This window comes from Primulina tabacum, chromosome 17 (genome assembly GCF_025594145.1).
Source record: "Primulina tabacum isolate GXHZ01 chromosome 17, ASM2559414v2, whole genome shotgun sequence".
NCBI classification, from domain to species: Eukaryota; Viridiplantae; Streptophyta; class Magnoliopsida; order Lamiales; family Gesneriaceae; genus Primulina; species Primulina tabacum.
The window spans coordinates 32,835,601-32,861,997 of NC_134566.1; the positions used below are offsets into that span (position 1 = coordinate 32,835,601).

At 34.4% G+C, this 26,397-nt stretch overlaps 5 protein-coding genes and 2 non-coding genes across 10 annotated transcripts; 6 read left to right on the forward strand and 1 right to left on the reverse strand.

Annotated features, from left to right (window-relative positions):
- Positions 1 to 787: 787 nt before the first annotated feature.
- TRNAR-UCG (transfer RNA arginine (anticodon UCG)) lies at positions 788 to 861 on the forward strand. Its single transcript has one exon. It is a non-coding gene; the product is annotated as a tRNA-Arg (tRNA).
- Positions 862 to 1,892: 1,031 nt separating this feature from the next.
- Positions 1,893 to 5,272, forward strand: LOC142531195 (uncharacterized). 4 transcript variants are annotated; one of them, XM_075637266.1, is made up of 3 exons: positions 1,893 to 2,320; positions 2,977 to 4,121; positions 4,825 to 5,272. In XM_075637266.1, the coding sequence occupies exon 2, from the start codon at positions 2,979 to 2,981 to the stop codon at positions 4,095 to 4,097; it is 1,119 nt and encodes a 372-aa protein (XP_075493381.1). In that variant the 5' UTR covers positions 1,893 to 2,320; positions 2,977 to 2,978; the 3' UTR covers positions 4,098 to 4,121; positions 4,825 to 5,272. The 4 variants fall into 4 exon arrangements, with proteins under 4 accessions (XP_075493381.1, XP_075493382.1, XP_075493383.1 ...); XM_075637267.1 differs by having other exon boundaries at positions 1,893 to 2,307; XM_075637268.1 differs by having other exon boundaries at positions 1,893 to 2,185.
- A 1,444-nt stretch (positions 5,273 to 6,716) lies between these two features.
- LOC142531041 (uncharacterized protein At4g06598-like) lies at positions 6,717 to 11,516 on the forward strand. Its single transcript, XM_075637038.1, has 5 exons — positions 6,717 to 7,126; positions 7,719 to 8,458; positions 9,495 to 9,570; positions 9,679 to 9,805; positions 10,851 to 11,516. The coding sequence occupies exons 2-5, from the start codon at positions 7,737 to 7,739 to the stop codon at positions 11,030 to 11,032; spliced, it is 1,107 nt and encodes a 368-aa protein (XP_075493153.1). The 5' UTR covers positions 6,717 to 7,126; positions 7,719 to 7,736; the 3' UTR covers positions 11,033 to 11,516.
- Positions 11,517 to 13,795: 2,279 nt separating this feature from the next.
- LOC142531588 (small ribosomal subunit protein eS12-like) lies at positions 13,796 to 16,195 on the forward strand. The gene is made up of 5 exons (XM_075637779.1): positions 13,796 to 13,928; positions 14,369 to 14,411; positions 14,641 to 14,926; positions 15,750 to 15,815; positions 15,955 to 16,195. Exons 2-5 carry the CDS (start codon positions 14,404 to 14,406, stop codon positions 16,012 to 16,014), a joined length of 420 nt encoding a protein of 139 aa, XP_075493894.1. The 5' UTR covers positions 13,796 to 13,928; positions 14,369 to 14,403; the 3' UTR covers positions 16,015 to 16,195.
- Positions 15,348 to 15,445, forward strand: LOC142532113 (small nucleolar RNA Z161/Z228). The gene has a single exon (XR_012816505.1). It is a non-coding gene; the product is annotated as a small nucleolar RNA Z161/Z228 (small nucleolar RNA).
- A 656-nt stretch (positions 16,196 to 16,851) lies between the features above and the next one.
- Positions 16,852 to 18,230, reverse strand: LOC142531042 (serine/threonine-protein kinase-like protein At5g23170). Its single transcript, XM_075637039.1, has one exon. The coding sequence runs from the start codon at positions 18,157 to 18,159 to the stop codon at positions 17,059 to 17,061; it is 1,101 nt and encodes a 366-aa protein (XP_075493154.1). The 5' UTR covers positions 18,160 to 18,230; the 3' UTR covers positions 16,852 to 17,058.
- A 1,988-nt stretch (positions 18,231 to 20,218) lies between these two features.
- LOC142530902 (putative magnesium transporter NIPA4) lies at positions 20,219 to 26,087 on the forward strand. The gene is made up of 9 exons (XM_075636814.1): positions 20,219 to 20,799; positions 22,089 to 22,145; positions 23,150 to 23,240; positions 23,321 to 23,481; positions 23,584 to 23,711; positions 23,826 to 23,963; positions 24,106 to 24,198; positions 24,453 to 24,558; positions 24,909 to 26,087. The coding sequence occupies exons 1-9, from the start codon at positions 20,625 to 20,627 to the stop codon at positions 24,995 to 24,997; spliced, it is 1,038 nt and encodes a 345-aa protein (XP_075492929.1). The 5' UTR covers positions 20,219 to 20,624; the 3' UTR covers positions 24,998 to 26,087.
- The last annotated feature ends 310 nt before the right edge of the window (positions 26,088 to 26,397 follow it).

Below are 26,397 nucleotides of genomic sequence, written 5' to 3' on the forward strand. Positions count from 1 at the left end.
TTTGAGTTCTTACATATCTTATGACTCGCTATCTCCTCCATATCGCCAACTGGTGCTAAATGTATCTTCCCAGTTCGAACCACAATTTTTTCATCAATCTGTCAATCTTCCTCAGTGGCAGAAAGCAATGAGGGATGAGCTCGATGCTATGGAAGCTAACCGTACATGGTCTGTTGTTCCATTACCATGTTGGTGTCACCTCCAAAGACCTTCCTTTCCTTTCTATAATATCCACCATTTTCGCACTTAATCCAATCCAACAGCTTCTGTGCCGCAAAACATAGATGGATCCTTTCTTCTTCAACAATAGAGCTCTTTTTCAAGAAATTGTGTGTGATTTTCTATAGAAAATACATGAAACGGTGAACTGGGAAGCTGCGGTTGCACATGTTTTTTCATTATTTAAATAAACTGATTATTATTATTATTATGGTCGAGATTGTAACATTCATGGCAGCAACCATGTTGAAAAAACATGAGATTTGTGAGAAGGATAAGCTATATTTTATTCCATCATAGAGTCCAACTAATTTTTTTTTTTCTTTTTATTTAGGGGGGATTTTGTCATTTTATATAAACAATTTTGAGAATGCATATATATAATCAGTAACAATTGGTATCATGATTATATGGTATAAGTAATTAGAAGAAAAATATCAATTTTGTACTCGTGAGTTTTTGTAATTTAAAAAAATTGACAGAGGTTAGTTTTTTGTATAAAATTTATATATCGCATATTTGTTTTTTGTAATTATATTTAAAATAATGCAAACAGTGTCACGATATAGACCGCATAGCGCAGTGGATTAGCGCGTTTGACTTCGGATCAAAAGGTCGTGAGTTCGACTCTCACTGTGGTCAAATAGCTTATTTTTTTCCCTAAATTTTATTTATTTATTTATAACAGTAAATAAATGGGCACAAATCAAATTCAAGTTTATTGTTGGACGCGAGACAATTCCTAGTTTATAGATGCTTGAAAACACTACTTTTTTCTTAACATGATTACATATAATATTATGTCAGAAAAAATAATATTAACCATTTTTTTCAATGAACAGTGGAAAACTAAGAATCTACTAAATGGTACAAATATACAAAAAAAGTTCCTAACAAAAATATCATCCTAAATCGAGCACGCCTGTGAATGCTCGGGACTAACTAAAACATATTCAAAATAGATTAAGATTGTGTTCGCAAGCTCGAAGATCGTATTTAGATGACAGAAGATATTTGATTTGATTTGATTTGATGATGAATTTGAATAATGTATTTCAAATGACATACATTTTTTGTGGATTTCAAATATTTCGTAATCACATGTACATTTGTATAATTTAAGGATCATTCACTTAGATGACAAAAGATATTTGATTTGATTTGACGATGAATTTGAATAATGTATTTCAAATGACATACATTTTTTGTGGATTTCAAATATTTTGTAATCACCCGTACATTTGTATAATTTAAGGATCATTCATGGTATATCCATCAAGGTAATCATATGAATTTGAAAACCATAGTTTCAAAAATCTCCATCAAACCTTAATTGAAATTTACATTTAATATTTTAGAGGTTAAAAACATTATCTAAATTTATCGATTAAAAGCTAGTTCTATCAAATGACACCAAATTTTTCTTCTAATTTTACCCTTATATCATACTAATATTACACTTTTGTTTTTTGTTTTGTTTTTTTTTAAATTTTAACACACACTTTTATTTTTATTTTTTTATCTCAACAATTCAAATATCAATTTAGTCACTCCATAGATTATCAAATTATATTTTAGTCCATGATAACGATAAAAAAAATTTGTATACATATATTGCGTGTGCATAATAATTAGTTAAAATATATTTATTTACACGCAATGACGCAAAACAAAAAAATGCCGAGGAAGACTCGTGCCACAAAATTTGGTGGCCATAGAGCGAGGCGACAAATGTAATTTTAACACTTCCATCCACTTTCATTACCATTTTTCTCACCTTCACATTTCTCATCGTCGGCGCCGCCCTCCGCCGTCGTCATCGCTTCCGCCATCATCGTTACCCTGCCGCAGCACCTTCACATGCTTCTGCAGTCACTGAAACTGTGTTGTTCCATGTTTTTTGTCGCTCTTCCTGACCCTTGTTGAATCCCAGATTCGATTGATTATTTAACTCTTAAACAAATTGGCAAGTATCAAGCTAATTTACCGCCTGCTTTCCTTTTTCTTGTAAAACTTTACCCTGCTGGATTGCTTTCTTTTTTTCGGTTTGCAAGGATCTAGGGTTTTTCTCGACATTATAGAGTAGAGGTATCATATCAAAGTAAGAGACTCCACCCTTTCTTATTGTCATAGAGTAAAGGTTAAATTTTGAATCTGTATGCTGTGGCTACTAGTCGGATAATTGGATGTGCTATTTTGTTCGTTTGAATTATAGGTGTGTTCCTCTGGTTCTTGACATAGTAGATGTTTTATTATTCTTTTGGATCTGTCGATGGTGTTGTGTTGCTTGGATTTAATTTTTCGCATGGTTTTGTTTAATTCCACCGAATTTATAGTAGTATCAGAGAAGTTGGTCATCTACTTTTCTGGATTCTATTATTGGATTTGCAATTGGTGCGATTCATGATTTGAAAAAAAAAATATGACGAGTAGAGAAATTGTTGTTACCAATCAGGCAGTCGATAGATCATGCCGATCTTCAAGGTTCTGCCTCAACCACGGGAGTTGATAAAACTTCTCTGTAAACTTGATCATCATAGCATCACATCAGTGGCATCAGTGCACATGGAGAATGATGGTCTTCCACTTGTGAGATGTGGCTGTTAGTGGTTGGTTGTGTGATAAACTAGCTTTTGCCGTGCATTATTTGCTTGGATTTACAGTTTGTCTCTATGTTGTTTCTTCCCAAAGGAAATATTTTTTAAAAATGTCACGACCTCAATCTCATGGTTGCAGTTTATGTTTGTGCTTGTTTAGGAATGAAGAGAACGACATATTACGAAGCTGTAGCTCAGGTGCTGGATCAATGGCCTATCAAGAAATCACTCACGTACTCTGATGTCGATATCACCCATCCATTTCTGACATTGTCTCGGCAGCAAGTTGAGGCTCATATCGTGGTGTATATGACTCCTCAACAGGAGGAACATTTAAGAGCTGAAGGCCAAGTGAATTTTAATGCACAAGATGATGATACTGGTGAAATGTATGTGATGAAACTGAAATGGCGTGGAAGCTATTACAATCTCATTGGAAAATGGGGAAAAGTTGTCCGAGGGAAGGGACTTGAAGTTGGGCAGGAAATCAAACTTGGGTGGTTTAATGGCTGTTTGCACTTTTCAGTTCCGCAACAGCAGATTGTTACAGCGCCACCAATCCGAGCTGTTACAGCACATATGATGCAGGATCACTGGCCTATTAAGAAGGTATTGACACCTTCTGATGTGGATCCTAATCATCCTTTCCTTCCCTTGCCTCGCAAATCTGTTGAGGACCATATTCTCGTGCACTGGACTCCGGAAGAAAGAGATAGTTTGAGAAAGGTAGAGCAGGTATCCATAACTGCACGAGATTATGATACCGGTGATGCTCATGACATGAAATTGAAGTGGCGAGGAAATTATTATAATCTTATTGGAAAGTGGGCGAACATAATAAGGCATAAAGGGCTCGGTGTTGGCCAAGAGGTTAGAATACGATGGATGAATAACTGCTTATACTTCTCAGTTCCAGAGGAGCGTTATGTCCCAGCATCATCGGGACACAATATCTGGCCTGTTAAAAAAGCTCTCACATTGTCCGATGTGGATACCAATCATCCTTTCCTTACTCTTCCCGGTAAAGCAGTCGAAGACCATATTCTTTTCTATTGGACACCCCAAGCTCGAGAACAATTGAGGAACGAACATCAAGTTGGTATTAATGCTCGGGATGATGATACTGGTGATTTGTATGTGATGAAACTGAAATGGCGTGGAAGTTATTACAATCTAATTGGTAAATGGGGTAAAATCATTAGAGAGAAGGGGCTCCAGGTGGGGAGAGAGATCAGGGTACGCTGGGACAATGGCTGCTTGATCTTTTCTGTTCCTCAATGACGGGTTCATTTTGTGCAGATATAGGTACGACAAAAGCACTTTTGCTGAAACAGATGCGTTTGGATACACTTTTTTTGTTTAAAAACAAAAGCCAGAAGCTACAAAATCGGGCTTTTGAGATTTTAAAGTTAGGGCACAAGTTTTTTTTTACTACTTTATCCAAACATGGAACTACTTTTAACTTTCTGAAAAAAAGAATTTAAATAGTTTGCTTAAGAAAGCGTTTCTGCAATCCAAGTGTTTCTGTATCTATATAGACCCTTGATTAATTGTATTGCAAAATCTCTAGATTGTCTTTATTTGTTAATTATTATCATTTATCATGCTGTGCTCGATCAAACTTACTTGTTAGCTTTGTTTGTCCAGACTGCTAATGACTGGTGCATGAGTTTTACGAGAAGTTAAACATTTACCAAGTTAATATCACATACCTGTGGATTCCTTAGAATCATTCGATACTAGTTTAAATTTTAGTGTCCTTTGATCATTCTTCAATGTTTCTGTTTTATCATATTTTGCTCTTGATAGATATCTGTATGCCTTTCAGTTATCCCCTGATTATACTCTGTGATATTGTAGTGTTCTTTGATATGTATTATTTTTAAACGTTGAAGGTACGATCTTGGTTTAGCATGGAATAAAATTGAATAACACGTCCATCTGGAATATGGGAAATTTTAGGCTTGACATCATATGTCTAACATCATTACTTTATTGCATTTTGCAGGTAGTTGTTTTCAGACTTCGAAGTTCTTACTCATGGTTCTCTCTCCAGTTCCAAACCAGCTGTTTTGGTGCAAGTGTTATCGGAAAGGATTGCATTCTCTACCTGCGCTCCACAAATGACATATCTGCACTGACTTCTGTTTGTCGATATACAAATGTGTGGTATCTTTGGTAATATGGTTTCTCAGGAACAAAAAAAACCAGGGTAGTGGATCCGCAATTGATTAGATAGTACTTGTATGCATATTTTCATGCGTCAGATTTTAGTGTAGGACCATTGACAGTTACCCATACCGTTTTAGAGACCGCTTGAACTTTGTGATCAGAAGACGGAGTCTACCTTTTCCTGATCCTGGACATTGGTAAATACGGAAGAGTTAGATGCGTGGTCAGGTTTCAAGAAGGGAATTCTGTACATTCTTTATTCATACATTCATCGTCTTTCTTAATGAGTGCTTGTATACCTTATTTGCTCTTGTTTATTTTCCTTTGGGACTTCAGTTGCTTTCCTTGTTCGAGTCAGTTTTTACAAATAATTATAGTTATAAATATTTATAATCTCTGTATCATATATCATTCATTATCCTATTTCGCGAAGCAAATGGATCAAAGTACCTTTTGAGGCGATTTTGCTGATCCATTTAACAGAGATAACATCTTTATAATCTATGAGCTGTAATAATGGTGTCACACAACACATTTGAGTTAGCCAAACATATGCTGTGGTGGATAAATGATTTGTCCTGATTGCTGATAACAATAGAAAAACATTAAACTCTTGTGGAACTAAAATCCTCTTTCCAACTAGAAAATGCCTGTCATGGTTGTTGCATCGTAAGTTCAACTAAATTTGTGGATTTTAAATGCATGAAATTTAATTCTTAGACATGGGATTGGCTAATTTAATGGCACCAAACACCCCTCCCCTTTCAAAGTCACAATTCTTGCTGTTAAATTTTAAATCTTGTCTAACTTGTACACGCTATTTTGAGAAAAAGATTGGTGCATTAGTTACCAATTATTGAAGTGTAAGAACTTTGGATCATAATGAATGAATTAAAGCTTACCCAAAAAAAATAAGTCGTACTGAACTAAATAATTTAAATAAGAAAAATTGGTTAAACTTTTTTTAAATTTTTTTTTGTAAGATTGGATTTTAAAATCAATATTTCAAAGGTCTTCAAACATATATTTTAAAATACACTGGATTTCAAAGATGATAAATCATTGATTTAATTTTGTTCTTGTCACGAGAATATACAAAATGGATTAAGACGTGTATTGTTGAATTTACATGCAAAATTAAATGCATGTCGTGTTCAAAAGTTGATATTTTGTTAAAGAAAATTTCAGACGTGTGTGAGCATTATATACATTTATAATATGAATTTAAATAATCAATTCCACCATTACAATATTTAAAGTTAATGGCATAAAATTTCTAACTACACCATTCATGGATATTGTATTATAATTATAATAAGTACATATATTAATAAATTATGCCGACAATCTAAAAGTTTAAAACATGCATGTCCAAAGATAAATTAATATATCTATGTTATCATATTAAACAATAAATTCTTGTACTAATTGAATTTGAAGTGGTTTTGTGACATTATTTTTGTGGAAATACTTATATCAATAAATTAAATTAAAGTACTCACACATTATCTCTTATAAATTATATATTATAGGGTTGACCCGTTTCACAGATAAATATTCGTGAGACCGTCTCACAAGAAATCTACTCATATATTTAATATCACTGCGAGTGGTTCATAATTAATAGAATTTAATAGCATATGTTGATAATAGAACAAAATTACACCAGGTAAAAGGTGTAAAACAGAAAAATACGAGGGAGCAGCCCAAATTTTTTGTTTTGAGTGAAAATAAATTCCATGTTTTAAAACTTGCAAAGAAGATGATTTCCAAACATTAAATTAAATTTAAAAGTAAAAGTGTATACTCTGCTGTATTAATTTTTGAAGTTTGTATGACAGAATCTTACGTTGAGCGACAATCTTTTGGGGACAAATGCGCTTGCATCTGCAGTTGTGGGCTGTCAACTCTAATCTAAAAACCGCACCTTTTTCACCATATAAGATGCCAACTTTTGTGTAGAGAGAGAGAGAGAGAAACCGAAGCAAGAATCCAAATCGAGAAAAGGGTTCATTCAAGAAAGAAGAATAGGATAGATAGAACAAACCCTAGAGAAAACGGGAGCGAACCCTTGATTTTTTTGTCGCTGGGTGGGCTTTATTTTGCAGTATCCAGATCCTTATTCGCAGTTCTTGAAGGTTAGCATTCGATTTTTTTCCCAATTATTTTCACAATTTATGTTCGATTTGATCTGGATTCATGAAATGTGGATATATGCTTATATGTTTGAATAGTGGGGGATGGTGAAGGAATATTAGTTTAGGGATTTGAATCTAGCTTGCATTTTATTCCGAGGTTTGCAAAAGAGGCCCTTTTATATTTTGTATTGGTTTTGCTGTTGCTTCATCTTCTGCTGGAAATAATGGAAGCCGTGTGACGGGTTACTGCTACTTTTGAGCTCTGGGCAATTTTGCATGATGTTTTTTAATTGATAGGTGCGGGACTGTATCCGGTTTACTTCACTGACTGCAGTACTTGTATGATTGAATGTAAATTACGATATTGTGGGTTGGTGCTTTATTGGATAAAAAGCCTGAGTTGATCTGTTGTTTTTCAGGTATGATGTTGGTCTGTTGGAAAGTTTGTAGTTAAATGGTTTTCAGGAATGAGGGAACGATAAATTTTAGGATTAAATCACACATGCTATTTGTGGATTATAGTTAAAATAAAATCATAATGCTAAAATGCAATTTCATTGAGATACTAACCTTGTTTGTCGTTTTGTTTCAGGAATTGGCTTCTTCTGCTATGGCAAACTCCAAAGGACCATCAAGCATTAGAAGTGTGATGTACACTGGAAAGAACACTTTATTACCTCCTAAAAGTCCGTATCCCAGCATATCCTCGGGGTACACCGACTACGTTCCCGCTTCTGCAACTGGTCCGAAAGCTGCTCCAAGGCCTAGAGAAGGAAATGCACACCATCAGCGAACCTCCTCTGAGAGTTATTTGATGGAGGAGCAACCTTCTTGGCTTGATGAACTCCTCAATGAACCAGAAACTCCCGTGCGGAGAGGAGGTCATCGTCGCTCATCAAGTGATTCATTTGCATATTTTGACGCAAATAATGTTGGAAGCATGAATTATGTCGCTCAAAATGATAATAAGACCAACAATATAAATCTGCTGTCTTCGCGGGGATCTCAAGAATTCGATACATACGCCAACGCACGGCATGGTTCTTTCTTTGTCGATCTCCAACCACCTGGTAAAACAAAGAATAGGGGATGGAATACACCCGTGAGTTCCATCCTGCCTCCTCATGGCCATGCTTCTAGGGACAAGATTCTTGTTCCAAATGCAGGTTTATTAAACACATCGCAAGATGCAGAGTGGAACTCACCCTTCTTGAATGAAAGCTGGGATGCTGTTAAACCTGGTATTCAAGATCCCAAAGATTTCTCTGAAAAAAATGACTCCTCTCAGGCCAAGCTTCCTGCTTCAGAAACAGACACAAAACGTTCGAAGCAGTATGTTGATTTGTCTTTACCTGAACTATGATATTGATTGGTTTTTAAGTTAATTGATCTTTAACTTCCAGTCAGCTGTATTTAGCCTGTTTTGATATGTGAATTTCTGTAGCTTTCCTGATGTTGCATGATAATTTTTTAATAAAATCATGATCCAAGCAAACTGAATTTTTTTAGGATTGTTCTTATTTTTCATTTCTTGATCTCTTTGTCTTAAAATATTATATCTAGACCGCTTCAGTTAATATCTTCATGCTCCAAAAAGGAATTATTAACAATTCTGAAATTTCCTGGCATTCCAAAAAGTTTCCCATACTTCTCTTCATTTTTTCTTTAGCTGCTGGACTTGGAGATGGAAATTTCTCTCTACGTGAATCTACATTTAAAAAACAAGCTTTTGTGTTAATATGAATTTCTCTTTGGAAATTACGGTTGAGTTGAAAATCTGGGTCCTCGATAATAAATTCATATATTTCTGACATGATATGTAGAATGGTAATAAGCAGTCATGGCCCACCCCAATGATTTAAGAATTGTTCTTAGTATATTTTGAAAAGACAAATCGGTGCATATTTAGATAAGCTGCAAGACTAAATTGTGATAAACAATATAATTCAAGAAACATTCATTTGTATGTTTGGTTTACAAGAAATGCCGCAATGGTGATTTGGATTAATATTAGCCAAAGTGGAGAAGAGTTCCAAATGTTTCCTGGGATTCGTAAATGATCGAGTTGGTTATACTTCTGATTTCTGAAGATATTTATGTTTTTTCACACACAATAGTTAATTTCTTTTTATCCACAATACAGTTGGCATTATGATCAGACAAATCTATTGCATGATAAAAGCTGATATTTCTTTCATGTTCTTTTAGACTTTACTGTTGAGAAAAGGAGAAAAAGCCCCTCAACCGGTTTCAAATGTTGTGTTTGCATCTCATTGAATTTTATATTCTCGATCGTATTCATTCATGTAAAAACAAATAACAGCAAGTTTTCTGAGGCTCTAAAATTAAGATATTGTATTGATTGTAGGCAATTCGCTCAACGCTCACGGGTCCGGAAGCTTCAATACATAGCTGAACTTGAAAGAAATGTGCAAGCTCTACAGGCAAGTTATTTTCTGCTTTAGAAAACTATTTTAGGTGGAGTTTATGGTACATATTTTTAGTTTATACATGTTGAATTCCTGAATGTGGATTTGTCATGTATAATTCAGGCTGAAGGCTCTGGAGTTTCTGCGGAACTTGAATTCCTTAATCAACAGAATCTTATTCTGAGCATGGAGAATAAAGCACTGAAGCAACGATTAGATAGTTTAGCTCAGGAGCAGCTTATCAAATATAGTAAGTGTATTTGTTACTAATATATCATCTAGTTAGTGTTTTTTTCTAATATATTATCTATTTAGTATTTTTTTTCCAGGGAAAAAACATGTCGATAAACTAGTCTATATGGACAATTGAAGGATAAGGTATCCTTCGGATCCATCGGTCAAAGCTATAGATAGACGATCCAATCAGAATGTAGTACCAATACTAATAAATTACAATGATGCTTGTTCATGCCAAGTATGAACTAAATATCTTTCTCCAGTTGTGCCCGATCCTTTTGTCCCTTGCTCTGCAAAGCTCCCTAGAAATTGACATTGTCGTTAATTTAAATTTTCTGGAAGTTTTTTCTGTTCCAAATATAAAGTTGATTCCCTTGAGTTTGTTATTTTTTATATGCCCCGGCCCATGCCCAACGAAAACCAAGTTCCTTCAGTATCTTCAACCATAAAACTAGCATATAACTCGTCGTTAGGGACGTAAATGAACCAAGCCGCTTGCAAGTTGCTCGGAGTTGGGCTAGTTTGTTGGGCTTTTTAATTAACTTAGTCAAATGAGAGTGATTGAAAATTATGGAAGGAGAATCACACCCTTTAAATGGGTGGAAGAATGCTCGAGCTAAAAAACGAGTTTGATTAACAAGCTCGAAAACGAGTTGGAGCCTGATTCGTTAAACATGATAAACGAGCAATTAACGAACCGAACTTTAGCTATTCGCGAGCTTAGTAATTTCAAGACGAGCCGAGCTCGAGCCTCATGATAAAATCTCGAATCAAGCTCTAGCCTATGTTTGGCCTTAAACGAGCCGAGTTCTAGACTTAAAGTATTCGGCTCGACTCGTTTACATTCCTACTTGTCGAGCCTATGTTTGCCTTGATGCTCACCCATTTCTGGATCTTGTAAGCAATTGTCTCATGTGACGGATGGAAGATTCATATTTTAAATTGATATGAATGTGTTTGCACGATAGTAGAGAGCTACTATATCTTTGTTCTGTGACAGTTATTCTTAAATGGCAATAAATACAGTTATCATAACCAAGTTTGTGGGCTCTGTGCAGTGGAACATGAAGTATTGGAGAGAGAAGTCGGAAGGCTACGTACCTTGTATCAGCAACAACAGCAGCCAAAGCAGCAGACTCCTTCCAGCCATCGACGTGCTAACAGCAGAGATCTCGACCAACAATTTGCCAACCTTTCTCTAAAATACAAGGAAGCAAGTGCTGGTCGTGAGTCTGGATAGGGCCAACTTAATATTTGAGCTTTTTCCACAAATCCCATGTTCCAACCCATTCCTCAACTGACGATCCAATACAATGCCAATGACAACGACCAGTCTCCATATTTTATTGAAAGCCGGACTTGTGCTGTCGTCCTGTGCTGTATAATTAACGTAACTTGCTTTGTTTGTGTTGCTCCTTTATCTTTTTATTCAGTTCCGTTTTCATTTGTAAGGTCACTGTTTGTTTCCTCTTGCGCCTGGTAGTCTGTGCTGGAAAATAGTACTTCTGGCCGATGACTCACCTGAGGTGGTTACCCAAACAGGGTTGATGCCAGCGGCTTTCTCGAATGCGTATGCTGATTAAATAGAAACTTCCAAACTTTCCATTGCATTATCCTTTGATGAAAATATCTGAGATTGGACCTTATCTAAGTTCTGTCTGCTGATTGCTGATGGAGATGTTGAAATGTAATTACCCCCAGTTTGCTATATAAGTTTGTTTGATACTTTCCTTCAAACTTCAAATTGCTGAAGTACCTTCCCAGAGCTACATGATCTATCATTTAAGTCGGGGTCGAGCAGATATAAATTTGTGATTGAGTGCTCGCAAGGGCTTACTATTAATTTATTTATTATTCTGTTGTATTGATAATTATCATTAGCCTTACATCATAAGACACAAGTCGATATTTGGTACGACATTAAATGATTATACATATTTGTCTTATTTAGTTTCACATTTTCTTTTAATTCAATACATAACTAAGTCTATAAATGATCCGTGTCATAATTATATTATTAAGGTCGCGAATAGCTCAAACTCGATTCATTAAAAGCTTGTTTATGATGTTTAACAAGTTTGATTCGAGCTTGCTAAACAAGATCATTTATGAGCTCACCTCCATAAGATTAACGAACAATCTCAAACGAATTTTTTAGGAGCGACTTGATCCCTACGTATACCTTCGTTATTGTGCCTTCATTTGACATATATGTTGTTAACTTGATATATACTTGAAAAATGCAATTTATTCAAAAATTTTAAAACCACTGCTTGTGTTCATGTTTTTTTTTCTTTACTAACATCCTAAATATATTGATTTGAGTCGTGTTTTTTTCCTTACAACATCCTAAATATATTGATTTGAGCCACTGAGCTTCGAATTACATTACATAAATAAATGTAGAAGTCTAAATTTACTTTAAAAGTAAGACAAAAACTTATGTGAGACAGTCATGAGACAGATATCTTATTTAGGTCATCTATGAAAAGTATTATTTTTTATGCTAAGAATATTACTTTTTACTGTGAATATCGGTAGGGTTGATCCGTGTCACAGATAAAGATTCGTGAGACCGTATCACAAGAAACCTACTCTAAATTAAAGACTAAAAATTTTATTTGATTAGATGTCACGAAAACATGTATAACACTAGGTTGCATCAACTTACATGTATCTCAAATTATGTAACAAATATAATATTTAAACCAACTGATTTTCATAAAAATATTAAAAACATTGGAAAAGAGATAATGATACAAACAACACTAGAGGTAGAAATAAATATATGAATGATCTTAGGAATATGGATGTAATCGAGTCGAGCCGAGCCGAACTTTTGAATGTTTGAGCTTGGTTCGTTTATAATCGAGCCGAGCTCGAGCTTTATTTAACGAATATATGCATGGCTCACGAACTTATTCAAGCCTTTATCAAGCCTAAACAAGCTTAATAAATATGAATTATACATTTAAATTTTCATTAAATTAATTAAAAAGTAAATTATATATTTAAAGAAAAATATATTATTCTTATTAAAATTTATAAATTTATTATAATAAATAAATTTAATAGATTTTTCTATATATTTCATAAATAATATACAAAATCAATAAACCAAATATCAAAACTATTATTTTTTCATCTAAAAGATTACTCATGAACTTACCAACGAACATGTTAATGAGCTAACGAGCCGAATATTGTAAAGCTTGAGTTTGGTTTGTTTATCTTAACGAGCCTCATTAAACGAACTTAAACGAGCTTTTATCGAATCGAGCTTCGAATAGCTCACAAACGGTTTGGTTCGTTTACATTTCTACTTAAAAATTATTTATGTTTTCCATTTAGGTTTTCCAATTTTGTCATTTTGTGGTAGGGGTGTTCATCGGTCGGTGGTTATGTTTTCGGTTTTTTATTTCGGTTTTTTCGGTTTTCGGTTTTAGAAATATATAATCCGATATTCGAACCATTTTCCTTCGGTTCGGTTCGGTTTTCTACCAAAACGATTCGGTTATTTCGGTCGGTTAATTCGATTTTAATATAATTATTTAAATTAATAATATAAATATATTATAAAATATAATATGTTAACTTTTTACATGTTTTCTTAGTGAAATATTTAATATAATGTCTAAATTAATTAAACAAACAAAATATTGTCTAAATTAATTAAACAAACAACAATCACCTAAAAATTGTTCAAAATAGTTCTTCGTTCACTAAATATCATATCAAAATATATAATATCAATAAAAATATAAAAAAAATTTGTTAATTTATTGAAATTTCGGTTTTTTCGGTTTTTCGGTTTGACATATATAATTCGAAATCGAATCAAATAAACTACGGTTTTAATATTTATATCCGAATTACTAAATTCGGCTTTCGGTTCGGTTTCATTTTCGGTTTTTTCGATTTGGATTTTCGATTTTTTCGGTTTTATCCGAAGTTCGAACACCCCTATTTTGTGGTAAGTGATTCAAGGGCAGTTTTGTAAATTGGTTGGTTTATGCTCCCCTTAGCTAGGGTTTATCGCCTGATTCACTTTATATAACACCGCCACCCTTTCACACATCCTCCAACGCTCGATCACTAAACTACGCTGCTGCGGCCGCCGCCGCCTCCATTTTCAGGTCCATATACCAATTCTCTCTATCATATATGCATCTGAATCGAAATAATGATTTTATGTGGCGTCTTAGATTTCTAAATTATGATGTTTGTTAACATTATTGCCTGGTCTTGTTTTTGTGGTTGCATTGTGGAAAAAATTGCTGATTTCGTAATGGGTTATCGTTGAATTCGCTGAATTTTTCCGAAAAAAATATGCGACTTGTTTTCGTTGGACTTGGCATGTGTATTCTTGTTTATTTTATCTTTCAGATGTTGGTCGTCGATTATGTTCTTGTTATGGCTTGTTTATTGTTTAATCGAAAAATTTTTTTAGCATACAGAAGTTTGTTTAAGCACGGTTGTTCAAATGATGAGCATTTATTGGATTTTTTTATTACATATATCTGTTATATTATGTTTATTTAGGTTTTGGAGATACTTATTTTACTTTTGGAAACAGATTTGAAGCTTCGTAGATACAAATCTTGAAGAAAAATGTCTGGGTGAGTGGAAATCTTGAACTTTATTGGTTCGTATAAAATATTTTCTATATGCTTGGTTATCCCTTCAAATGTGATGTGGATGAGATTACAATTTATAATATCCATATCCTCAGAAGTTTATGGGTTGACGAAAAACATTTGATTTGTTATGGACTTTTTTCTATTGCTTATGTTATTTCCTCCATTTGCACTTTGGTCTTCCAATCCATGATGTTACCATACATTACAGTGAGGATGCTCCGGTTGTGGAAGCTGCAGCCCCTGCTCTTGGGGAGCCTATGGATATAATGACAGCTTTGCAACTGGTGCTTCGGAAGTCTCGTGCTCATGGTGGGCTTGCTCGAGGGCTTCATGAAGCTGCCAAAATTATTGAGAAACATGCTGCCCAACTTTGTGTTCTAGCAGAGGACTGTGACCAACCAGATTATGTTAAACTGGTTAAAGCTCTGTGTGCTGATCATAACGTTAGCTTGATTTCGGTTCCAAATGCTAAAACCCTGGGCGAATGGTCTGGAGTATGTTTTGATGATCTTATTCCTTTTTTGCTGAATTTTATACGAGTATTTTCTCCTTGTAGTTTTGTACAACCACCCCCTGCTATAGAGATTAAACAGTCTGTGGTTGAGAATGGGCATGTAAAATAGGCTTCTGGGACTGAAGTTTGGCTCTTCGGCACTTACTGCGACGCCTTAGAGATGAATGCAGCTCCCTACATCATTAAATTCCTTCTGTTGAATTTGTGTAGGTTTATTTTCTATCTACCCGAACATCTAAGGAGGAAACATTGTTCAGTCTTTATCTATTATATAGTTTTCACATAGTCAAAAAAGTTCACGAGGAACTGGCCAAGTTCATTTCTTGGACCAGATGCAGTTGTGGGTCAATATTTTTTGATTGCATTCTCTAGTTCCTCTAGATTGTATTCTGTTTTGTCGGATTCCAAATGATGAATAAGGATTTAATATCTCACGACGGTCGTCAGAGACACCTTACAGTGTTGCTGCTGATGTGATAATCCTATTTCTCTGATGGTTATTCCCCTTTACACATTACCTATTCTATTCAGATATAGGTTTGAATGAAAATTTAGGTTTTTTGTATGATTCTCTATTAAATGCGATTACTTCAGATGGGAATCATCGCAGCTAATTCCATTATATAGATACTATTCACCCAATAAGTTCATTTTTTGACTGTCAAATGTATTGAATCTCCATCCAGTATTGCCTAATGTTGTCTTCCAGTTTTTATGTAGTATTGCTTATTAATTTGGCTTGGTTAATAGGCTTTTATTTTTATTAGCATAACATGTGTTTCCTCTATATACTTTGCTTTCAGCTTTGCAAGATCGATTCTGAAGGAAAAGCAAGGAAGGTGGTTGGCTGCGCCTGCGTTGTTGTGAAGGTCAGCTCGACCATTTTGATTAATCTTAATCATGAACTATTGAATTATGCAACACATGGGTATTATCCCTTCATTTTCTCCTTCCAAAATGAACATAGAATATATACATTGTAATTACGGTCTATGATAATTTTTACAGGACTATGGTGAAGAAAGCGAGGGCCTTCATATAGTTCAAGAGTATGTGAAATCCCATTAGATCGATTTAAGACGAAGGAACTTGTGTTATACCGATTTTTCTGACACTGAGCATTGGTATGACTACACTTGAATGAAGTGTTGTTGGTTTGGACAGTTCTTTCCGAGTAATAATGGTTTTGGATATGTGGAAAATATTTATGTTCGCTGTCTTTTATCAAACATCTTTTGAAATGCTCCTACTCGTTCTCTCCTAATTTGACGCATCTTCGCCTTATAAAAATTGTTTATAAGATGCTAAAATTAGTTATTTGAGTGTGTATAAAGTTGTAAAAATAACAAAATGTGGTTCTCCAAATTAATTTAATATAAATAAATATATGTCACGATTACAATATCGATAAATAATTATGAAATTGGTAGAAATAATTATTATTTTATCATCATACAATTGAGGAAGTGATTATTGAATAATATATATTTTTTAAAAAGGTTACAAAACTGATTCAAGAATTTATATTTCATTCTTCTGCTGGTCAATCACCAATAATGTGATTAGCATGGCTGATTAAATTGTTAATAATTGGCAAATACAAAATCCTAACCCATATATTAAAAACTAAATGAGGGTATTAGGTCCTAATCACTTAATAAAAAACCCCATCAAATTAATTAAAATTAAAAAAACAAATACTTGTGTGAGACGGTTTCATGGGTTGATTTTGTGAGACAAATCTCTTATTTGGGTCATCCATGAAATTTTTTTAATTTTTATGCTAAAAGTATTACTTTTTTATTGTGAATATCGTTAGGGTTGATTTATCTCACAGATAAGGATTTGTAAGATCGTCTCTCAATAAACTACTCAACTAAAAAATATAGTGGGAAAAAAAAAAAGAAGTGTTGACATTAATTAGTGTTATAAAATTTTGTTACATTCCCATAACCATTTCAACTACTCTTGGATTCTTTTCTTTGTATGGCACGAGGAGGTTGCGCTTCTTTTAGGATATTGTTTTGAATTCTTGAGCTCATTAAACATAATATTTATATTAGAAATCATGCAATATAAAATTGATCTTCTTATAATACAAACAATCTCACATTAGTCGAGACTTATAATTTGTTTAATTACTCTTTCACCACCGATATTTTTTGTCGTTACCATGAATATTAACTTTTTTGCGATAATTCTTTTGCGTTCGTTATGAGTCTCCGTGCCCTTGATCAATGCGATGCTCGAATTTCTCTTCCTTGTGTTCCGAATAGCGCGACGAATAAAGTTGATCATCGTTAAGGGAAACCGGATGGGCTCGGGCATTGGATCTTCCAATGTCGCGACGATCTCGCTCATGGAAGGACGCAGGCTTTCGACAGGGAACACACAACGAGTTGCGAGACTCAGCAGACATTTGATCTTATGATCCAGGTGAGGCTGCAGTCGTGTTCGTTTGTCGCAAACTTCGAGAAATCTGCCCTGTTTGATCAATGGGACAGCCCAGTCCACAATCGAGGCTGGTGATTTGCGCACATCCATCACTTCCCTACACGATATCAACTCAAGCAACACAACCCCATGACTGAACACATCGATCTTGGTACTCAGCTTGCAAGGAGTGTTGTAGTTAGGGTCCAAGTATCCTATCGTACCCGCGGGTAGAGTTGAGCTGTTATCACCGGCTAAAAAGACGGACAGCCCGAAATCAGCCAGCTTTGCATCCCAACGTGAGTCGAGCAATATGTTGGTTGACTTGATGTCTCGATGGACAATAAGGGGATGGTTCGATTCATGCAGGAAACGCACCCCAATAGCCACTCGGACCGCGATGTCTAGACGTTTTCGCCATGTCGGCGGAGGCACAGCCGGGGAGTGGAGAAGCTCGTGTAGCGTGCCGTTGGGCATGTGTTCCATGACGATGAGTTTGTTGTCGGAACCATCGTGACTGATTCCAAGAAATTCGACGAGGCACGAATTCTGATGGATGGACGATAGCATTCGCGCTTCGTTTTCGATTTTCAAGCTGCCTTGAAGACCCGAGGACTGCTTCTTGATGGCTAAATGTTTGCCATTGTTGAGAATACCTCTGTATACTTTTCCATGGCTACCTTTACTGATCAAATTCGAAGGAGATAAATTTTCTGTTGCTGCTTCAAGTTCTTCGAAATCAAAATCATTCATTTTTTCCAAAATTTCTCCTCCTATCATGCTAATATTTGATGTGTTTGGAAAGGATCCAATATTTTGGTATGTGAAGGGGAGGATGGTAGCTATATTTGATTGTGTGAACAAGCCTAATTTTTTTCAAAATATATATATGTTTTTTTAAAAAAACACAAAAACTAGTACGTGAGATATATTTCTAACTAGATTTGGTTCTTGAAAAAATGATTTTTCATGGTAAACATGGACGAGGTCGATCAGTCCTAAAAAAACCATTTTATCTACTTTTTGGATCTCTTCGATTTAGATGTGATTATATATGTTATAAAAAAATTAAAGCTAAAGCTAAAATAATGAGAGAAAATATAAAGTATGAAAGGGAATAAATCCTTATCCGTGGAAAAGCAAAAGGCTATTTCAATTCTAATATTTAAAGGTAAAGGCGCCGATGAGGTAACATGCCTTTTCCTTTTTTTTTTAATTGTTAACTTTGTTAATTAATCCATAATATTATTCTTAGTGTATTCCTTATTAATAATCATAACTTAATCGATTTATTTATTATGCGTGTAAGTAGGGATGAAATCAAGATTCAAAAATACTTGGGGCTGACTCTATCCCCAATTAGACACTAATACATATGAGTATCCGGTTAAAATAAAATCGAAAATTGTAAAATCAAGTTAACCGAATTTTTTTCGACAAACCCAACCGATCAGACTTTATGTATGCTCTTTTACATTCCCTATTGTCAACCACCATACTCTCTTATGTCCCGGATCATATCTGCATGTGGAGGGACATTCAGAAATCTCCCGTCGTTCTTGGTAATAGTTATCCATCATTTTTCTATAAATTTCACGTGGAACTAAGCCTCAACTTTTTTCCCATCTCCATACTTTTACGCATACATATGGCTAGTTTGTGTATTGGTTGGATTCATTTCTTGTGGTGTAGATGTGATTCAGTTGCTCCAATCTTGCTGCGCTTCTGTTTCCAGTCTTCTAAAGCAAATAAACAAGTGGTTCTTTTGTTCGGCCTTTTATTTAGCCAGAAATGAAGCAGAAATCGATTCGATTTCTTGTTAGCATGAACTCTTTGTAGCTGCAAATCTTATATATTTTGTTGTAGAGAAGTCACAACTAGAGCGTTGCAAATTCATGTAATTTGGCTGCAAATCGTATATATATATTATTGTTTAATGAATTTCGATAATGTTTCCTGTCGATTTATTTCGTGGCAACGTAAACTTACGAATGTGTTAGACTGTTGAGTGATAAAACACAATTGTGTCCAAATTATTTTTACGAGTAGTATCTCGTGAGACGAAATATATTTGATCTATATTTACTCTAGATTATGAAAGAAATAATTTATGAGGACGTCTCTCGTGAGACAAAATATATCTAATCTATATTTAGCATGATTTTTGACATAAAAAATAAATTTGTTTTCATGATTTGAGTCGAATCAAAGGTTTATCCCACACAAGTTTTTATGATAATATAGAGTGTCAAACTTTTTTTTCTTCTGGAGTAATTTTACAAAGTCACAAAATGTTATTATTTTTAAAACAATAAAAATTAAAATATGTTAAAACACAACAAAAACAAAATAATGTTATTAAAAAATTCAAACACAAATCTTATTTAAAATATTAAATTTAAATAAAAGAGTAATAGACTACTACTAGTGTCTCGATTAGTGAAATCTTTCGTCTTTTTATGTATTTTCTCTGATAAAAAAATATAAGAAAAATCGATTTCACTTTATTACATTGTTGTGTATGATTTCTTGGTGTGATTTTATCTATTTCGGATTTGATTTAGACATCGCAACTGTCTGTGTGTACAATATATCGATGATACCGTTCATGCGTAAATTAATTATTTTTCTTGAGAGAATCATAATTTCTTGTGTTAGTTTTAAACAACCTTAATGTATTGGATTTTATTGTATTAGTTTCTCACGATTGGATCATAAAATTAAGATAAATCGGAAGATTTGGGCTGTTTTTTTGACAATTATTACAAGAAAAGTATGCAAGTGTCAGGAAATAATTAGTTGGAAATCATATATAATAATAATAATTATAATATAACACGCGTGTAGATTTTTCTCATTACTTGGCGATGAATTCGATCACTCTTTTGTTTCCAATCTAAAAATCACACAAAGATCCAATTTGTTTCCGATTCCCATTTGCTTTTCAGCGACTGACAGTCAACCATTTTCCCAGTCTTTGCCTCTGCTTCCGCCGCCGAAAGATATCAGATCTTCTGAGAAGAAATCCAAATTGGAAGCGTGGCTGGCTGGTTTCTTACATCAAATTTTGCAAATTTCTTCACTTCAAGATCTCTCGGACCCAGTAAGATTTTTTCTGGGTTTCAAGTGGAAGCTTGTTGAAAAACCAATTTTGCAGTGGTGTAGGATGAGCTCGTGATCGCTACGATTTCTGGGATTTATTGTTTTTATTTTCTTTATTTTATCATTGTCGTTTGATTCTGAATATGGCCGCATTGGACACGGGAACGCCTGATGCAATGTCGGATGCATACAAGGGGATGTCCTCTGACAATATAAAGGGATTGGTACTAGGATTATCTTCCAGTTTCTTCATTGGCGCCAGCTTCATTGTCAAGAAGAAGGGATTAAAGAAAGCGGGTGCTTCCGGTGTCAGGGCTGGTAAGTGGTGACTAAATCAAGTTTATTTTTTTAGCTTAACATAACTTCAATTTTTTTTTGAAACGGTTGAAAATGAGTTGGTTTAGTGGTTTGATGCATGGTTTTGAGATGCTTAATTGAAGTTTTTGGGTGAGGAAGTAGCTCTGTGGGAGTTGGATGGTAGGAATTGCTTCTGCAATTTTGAGATTGTTGATTGTTGAGATATCTGAGTTCTGAGATTCTGCAATTTTTTTTTTATTTGAGATTGTTCTTGGAGAATATTTGATGTATTAATACACAGTATTGCTGATAATGGCTTTTCACTATAATTCTATATCTGTTTTTGACGAAACTGTTATAGAATACTTGATAACCAATAATCAGTGTTGCTGAGAGTGGCTTGTCATCGTAAATTATATATCAACTAGTTCTTGTTAAAACTTCCAAACTAATGATGATTAGTATCCTAAACTTATAAACGAGCTGGTCGAGGTTCTTATGGTTCAAGGTTAAAAAGATTTCCATATTACTTTGGTACTTTACAGAGGGCTGTAAAATAAGTCTAGAGCATGGCAATGGTGCAACACTGGCAAGAAGATAATCGTTGCTTCTTGTTAATGTCTTAAGACATCTAAACTAACTGAGTTCCCAAAATAGTATCAGAGCAAAATTAGCTACAGAAAGTCAACATTGCATGTTGTACATCACATATTGTTCAAGAACAATCTTAGATACCAAAATGTGTACGATCGCAAAACTCGAGATCTAAACCGTCAACACAATCTCAAAATTGCAAAATCAATCCCTACCATCCATCTTCAACATAGCTACTTTCTTACCCAAGAAACTTCAACTCTACATGTCAAAACCAAACATCAAACCACTAAACCAACTCGATTTTCAACGGTTTCAAAAAAATTGAAGTTATGTTGAAGATAGTACAAAGCTAAAAAAAAAAAAAAGCAATATGGCAATGTGCCCTTAATTACTTCAAGTAATGAGCTGAAATTTATTGGTAAGAAACAGTAATTGCTTTAGTTAGTGAAGAGTCATGGCTAGAATTTTCTGCATCAGGCATTTTTCTTTAACTTAGGACTTTCAATTGTTTATTGAAACTCGAAGGCGTCTAAGGAATTTGTAATACTGCTGTTTTTGGTGGTTTTTTTAAATGATATCCATATTCTGATTTTTCTGGTGGAATGGCCCTTTCCTGAGTGGTTTTAATGGTTGATTGCTTTTGGGTTGAATATGCCAGGTTTCCTTTTCAGAATCTTGACATTACTTTCTGTTACCATTTTTTTTTCCAACAGGAGTTGGTGGATACTCATATCTATTCGAGCCACTCTGGTGGGTCGGCATGATAACAAGTGAGTCATTCATTTCTATCTGTGTCTTTATGTCGAGTGAAAATCGGTTAATAAGAAATTTTTTTATTGAACAGCATAATCACTTCAGCGTTAACTCCTTGTAAGCAAAAAAGGAAGCTGGATGTGCTTTATGATGGATCTGATATGCAGAGAAATGTTTTTACTTGCAATTGCTTAGTTTGCTTTGCTTTGCTTATGTTACTTGGGAGAAGGTGTATATTTACGTCTTATTTGATGCGAGGAACCAGTTTATCAAGTGGTCTTTCTCTGTGTTTTATGCGTGGATCTTAGTTAAAATGTTTCAGATACAGATAAATAGATCAACTGTTCCTGCTGTGATGTGGGGAGAATAGCCATGACTTAGCTCAAAACCTTTTTTGAGTGTCACATTATTTTCTTAAACTTTAAATTGATGGGAGAATGGTCTTGAGTCTTGACGAGACCCTTATTGAGATATAGATGGTTTTGAGAGCATGGATTACTGGCCTGCTCTTATGTCGTTTGAAGTGATTCATCTGTATCTTCCAGTTTCAGATGGCACTGGATAGATTCTTAAGAGCAAGAAACATGTAAATCAGTTAATATGGTGTGCAGTTATGACAAAAATCCGACCTAATCTTATCTCGCTTGTCGTTGAAATTTAAAAAATCGGTGGACGCTTGACGACAGCTGTGGGCAGCATGTTCCTCAATTTGCTAAAGCTAGCTGAGTGGCCTTGTGTTGTGCCAATGCTGACTGAAAAGGAACCTAACCAAGTATAATGTGGCTCTGGCAATTAGTTTTCAGCTTATCTTATGTTGGTTTGGATAAGAAATTGTTGTTAGCTCTCCTCATTCTGATCATATCAATTAGTTTTCTCCTACTGCTCTGCCCTCTTGTATATTTTTCTATGTTAGTCGAGATTTTTCTTTTAGCTATTCTAACTGCCATGTAAAATTTCAATTATTTGTTGCTTTGGAAATCAAGCTTTGTTCTTAAACAGAAATTTTTTGGTTTGTGCGCAGTGATTGTGGGAGAAATTGCAAATTTTGCAGCTTATGCATTTGCACCAGCAATTCTTGTTACTCCACTTGGTGCACTCAGCATTATCATCAGGCATGCTATCGTACCGTACCATAGACCATTACATACATTTTACTTTGAACGGATTACTGATTACTGTGGGTATGTTGCAGTGCTGTACTTGCGCATTTTATTTTAAGAGAGAAGCTACATATTTTTGGTATTCTTGGATGCGCTTTATGTGTTGTGGGTTCCACAACAATTGTGCTACATGCTCCACAAGAACGTGAGATCGAATCTGTAAAAGATGTGTGGGATCTCGCAACTGAGCCAGGTTACTCTAACTAAGCTTTGTGATACACTTTTCAACCACGTGGTTTGTTGTACTGCAGATGTCTGGGTATGCAGTAGCATAAACAATTCTTGTTTTGTGCAGCATTTCTATTTTATGCAGTGTTAGTGATTGTGGTTGTCCTCGTTCTAATATTCCAGTATATTCCACAATATGGCCAGACACATATCTTGTTTTACGTTGGTGTTTGTTCGCTGGTTGGTTCCTTGTCGGTAGGTGTCATTAATGTTATCTTCACCTTAAGAAATGGATACAGTTGCTTTCATTTCGTTTTTTATTCTTTTTTTATGTTGATGAACTTGGAAATTACGAGAAATGCCTGACAGGTCATGAGTGTGAAAGCACTTGGAATTGCGTTGAAGCTGACTTTATCAGGAACGAATCAGCTAATATATCCCCAGACATGGACCTTTGCCATGATTGTGACTATTTGTGTACTTACGCAAATGAATTATCTAAATAAGGTAAAGATTTATTGTATGATTAGCTTTTTAACTTCTGCTTCACGATTTATTTTCGTCAGCTTTTCAGGAAAGAATTTTGATGAATTCTCAGGCAAATCTTGCCATATTCAGTTATATTATTATTGGCAAATCTTGTTTTCAGGCTCTCGACACATTCAACACAGCCGTAGTTTCACCCATTTACTATGTTATGTTCACGACCTTCACTATATTGGCAAGTGTGATAATGTTCAAGGTAATTTTTCTAGTAAGATCACAGTATCTTTATCTATTTCCTGAATATTTTACATATAAATAGAACTATAAATTGGTGTGACAAATTGAATCTGGATGTTAAAAAGCTTTGTTTTGGTGATGTTCAGCCAAACATGAAAAATTTGTGCATTCAGGGGATGAATTTCACAATTGGCTAGCAGCCTTTCAATTCTTTTTGTATTTGATCAATTTTGAGGCATTTGAAGTGAAAAAAAGGTTATGTTCATTGTGTAGGACTGGGACAGGCAAAATCCAACACAAATTGTTACAGAAATGTGCGGGTTCGTGACTATTCTTTCGGGAACATTTCTTCTTCATAAAACAAAAGACATTGCTGATGGTATGCGCTTAACTCCTCCTTGTCAGCTCTATCATAGTTGAGTCATGTGAGTCGGCACAAATATGAAATGATGGGACTGAATAGTGGTGCATACAACTTGAGCTCGAGTAGGTCACGAGCACCTATTAGCTTGACTCGAACAACGACCCATTAGTTTTGAGTTCATTCAAAACCGAGCTTGAATGAAAGCTTGGACTGAACCATGAACTATTCACAAGCGAACTTGACTCAAATGCACCACAAGGAATAAACCAGGGTCCAAGTACCAGATCAACATGGTTCTAAATTTAGAACATATTTTGTTATTTGTCTAATGATTACGTTAAATTTATGTTCCATGTCTATGGCAGTGCGACTTCCTAAGTATGCTGATGAAGAGGATGGTTTTGTCCAAGAAGGTATCCCTCTTAGACGACAGGAATCGTTAAGAACATCGTGAAACCACTCCTCTGTGATTGTATTTTAATCCTATACCCGTCAGGTCACTTAGTGTGGTATTTTCCATAACAAGGAGGACTGATTTTCGTTTTCTCGCCTTATCATGACATCTTGCGACTCCTAGTCCCCTGGGATGAGCAAAGAGAGGCGATAAAGTGACACGAAATTTCTTCGGTTTTCGCTTGCCATTACCTTGTATAATGAAAGAATGTTTTGTAGTTCATGAACCACACAACTATCTGCAGTGATTCTTTTAACTTCTACCTCAAAACATTAACTTCGCTCATGTAACTATGTTATGTTTTGTATGGAAAACATACAAAAGGATACTAATACAAATTATAAGATCGAGTGTTTATCGTTTTACAAAAAGTTATAGTTGATGGTAATAGTACAACTCTAATTTTTTCAATCGTAAAACAATTCAAACGTAGCCCAATAAAGTTGTACTTCGGCTCAACCTTTTGGATACAAAATAATTCATTCAATAATATTGTAAATGACTCGAGAGACCAAATTTCTAGGACTAAACGCCTTTCATATAAAATTTTCCACATGTGATGATTCTGTGAGTGGAATAACTTATACTAGCAAATTATGTCTAAATTTATTTAAAAGACATCCAGCTAGCTCTCTCCATTGTGAATATGAGTCGATAATTATGTCGTTTATTCCATAAAATATTCAGCACAAATCATAGTAATGTTGAATATAATATAATAGATCACGATGAGGAAACTTTTATCATTAAGTAAATTAAAAAAAAAACCAACTATTTATTTTTAAGATAAGACTAATTTTATAGTTGGAATTTAATTTTCCCTAAGAAAAATGGTTGTAAAAGTCATCTTGTTTTGTAGATAATTTAATTATCATATTTAATTAAAATTGAAATGCTAAAACCTATACTAATACAAACAAAATGGTAACTCCATAATAATATGTATCTGTGGAAATTGAACATTCATATGATTTTCCATCTCTTATATTGAAAACTCCATCATGTCCAAAGCCAAATTCTCCATCATCTCAGCATCAACCTCATCCCTGCACACTCCTTTCCCATTTGAAAAGGGTGGATTGGGATTCGGCATCTTGTTGATTTTGACGGGACATACATGCATTTATCACTGTATTTTGCAACTAAAATGTCAAAAAAAATTTTCACATATTATTTTTATATCATATTTAAAATAATTATGAATCCTAATTTTTATTATTTTGAGTTGGCCTTTATTATGAAAAATTATTATGAATAAATTGAATTTGAAAATTCTTATATCTATGTATATCACATATTAATATATCAACCTAAGTTCAGGTAATAAAAAACTACAAAATGAACTTATTCATCTTCAATGTACACAAATTATATAGTAAAAATATATGACATTTAAGACA

Coding starts and splice junctions, on each gene's coding strand:
- LOC142531588 (XM_075637779.1), top strand. Junction 14,927..15,749: donor CCCTGGGCGAATGGTCTGGA/GTATGTTTTGAT, acceptor CTTTGCTTTCAG/CTTTGCAAGATCGATTCTGA. Junction 15,816..15,954: donor GCGCCTGCGTTGTTGTGAAG/GTCAGCTCGACC, acceptor TAATTTTTACAG/GACTATGGTGAAGAAAGCGA.
- LOC142531195 (XM_075637266.1), top strand. CDS start 2,979: ATGAAGAGAACGACATATTACGAAGCTGTAGCTCAGGTGCTGGATCAA.
- LOC142530902 (XM_075636814.1), top strand. CDS start 20,625: ATGGCCGCATTGGACACGGGAACGCCTGATGCAATGTCGGATGCATAC. Junction 20,800..22,088: donor TGCTTCCGGTGTCAGGGCTG/GTAAGTGGTGAC, acceptor TTTTTCCAACAG/GAGTTGGTGGATACTCATAT. Junction 23,482..23,583: donor GGATCTCGCAACTGAGCCAG/GTTACTCTAACT, acceptor TGTTTTGTGCAG/CATTTCTATTTTATGCAGTG.
- LOC142531041 (XM_075637038.1), top strand. CDS start 7,737: ATGGCAAACTCCAAAGGACCATCAAGCATTAGAAGTGTGATGTACACT. Junction 9,571..9,678: donor GAAATGTGCAAGCTCTACAG/GCAAGTTATTTT, acceptor TGTATAATTCAG/GCTGAAGGCTCTGGAGTTTC. Junction 9,806..10,850: donor GGAGCAGCTTATCAAATATA/GTAAGTGTATTT, acceptor GGCTCTGTGCAG/TGGAACATGAAGTATTGGAG.
- LOC142531042 (XM_075637039.1), bottom strand. CDS start 18,159: ATGATAGGAGGAGAAATTTTGGAAAAAATGAATGATTTTGATTTCGAA.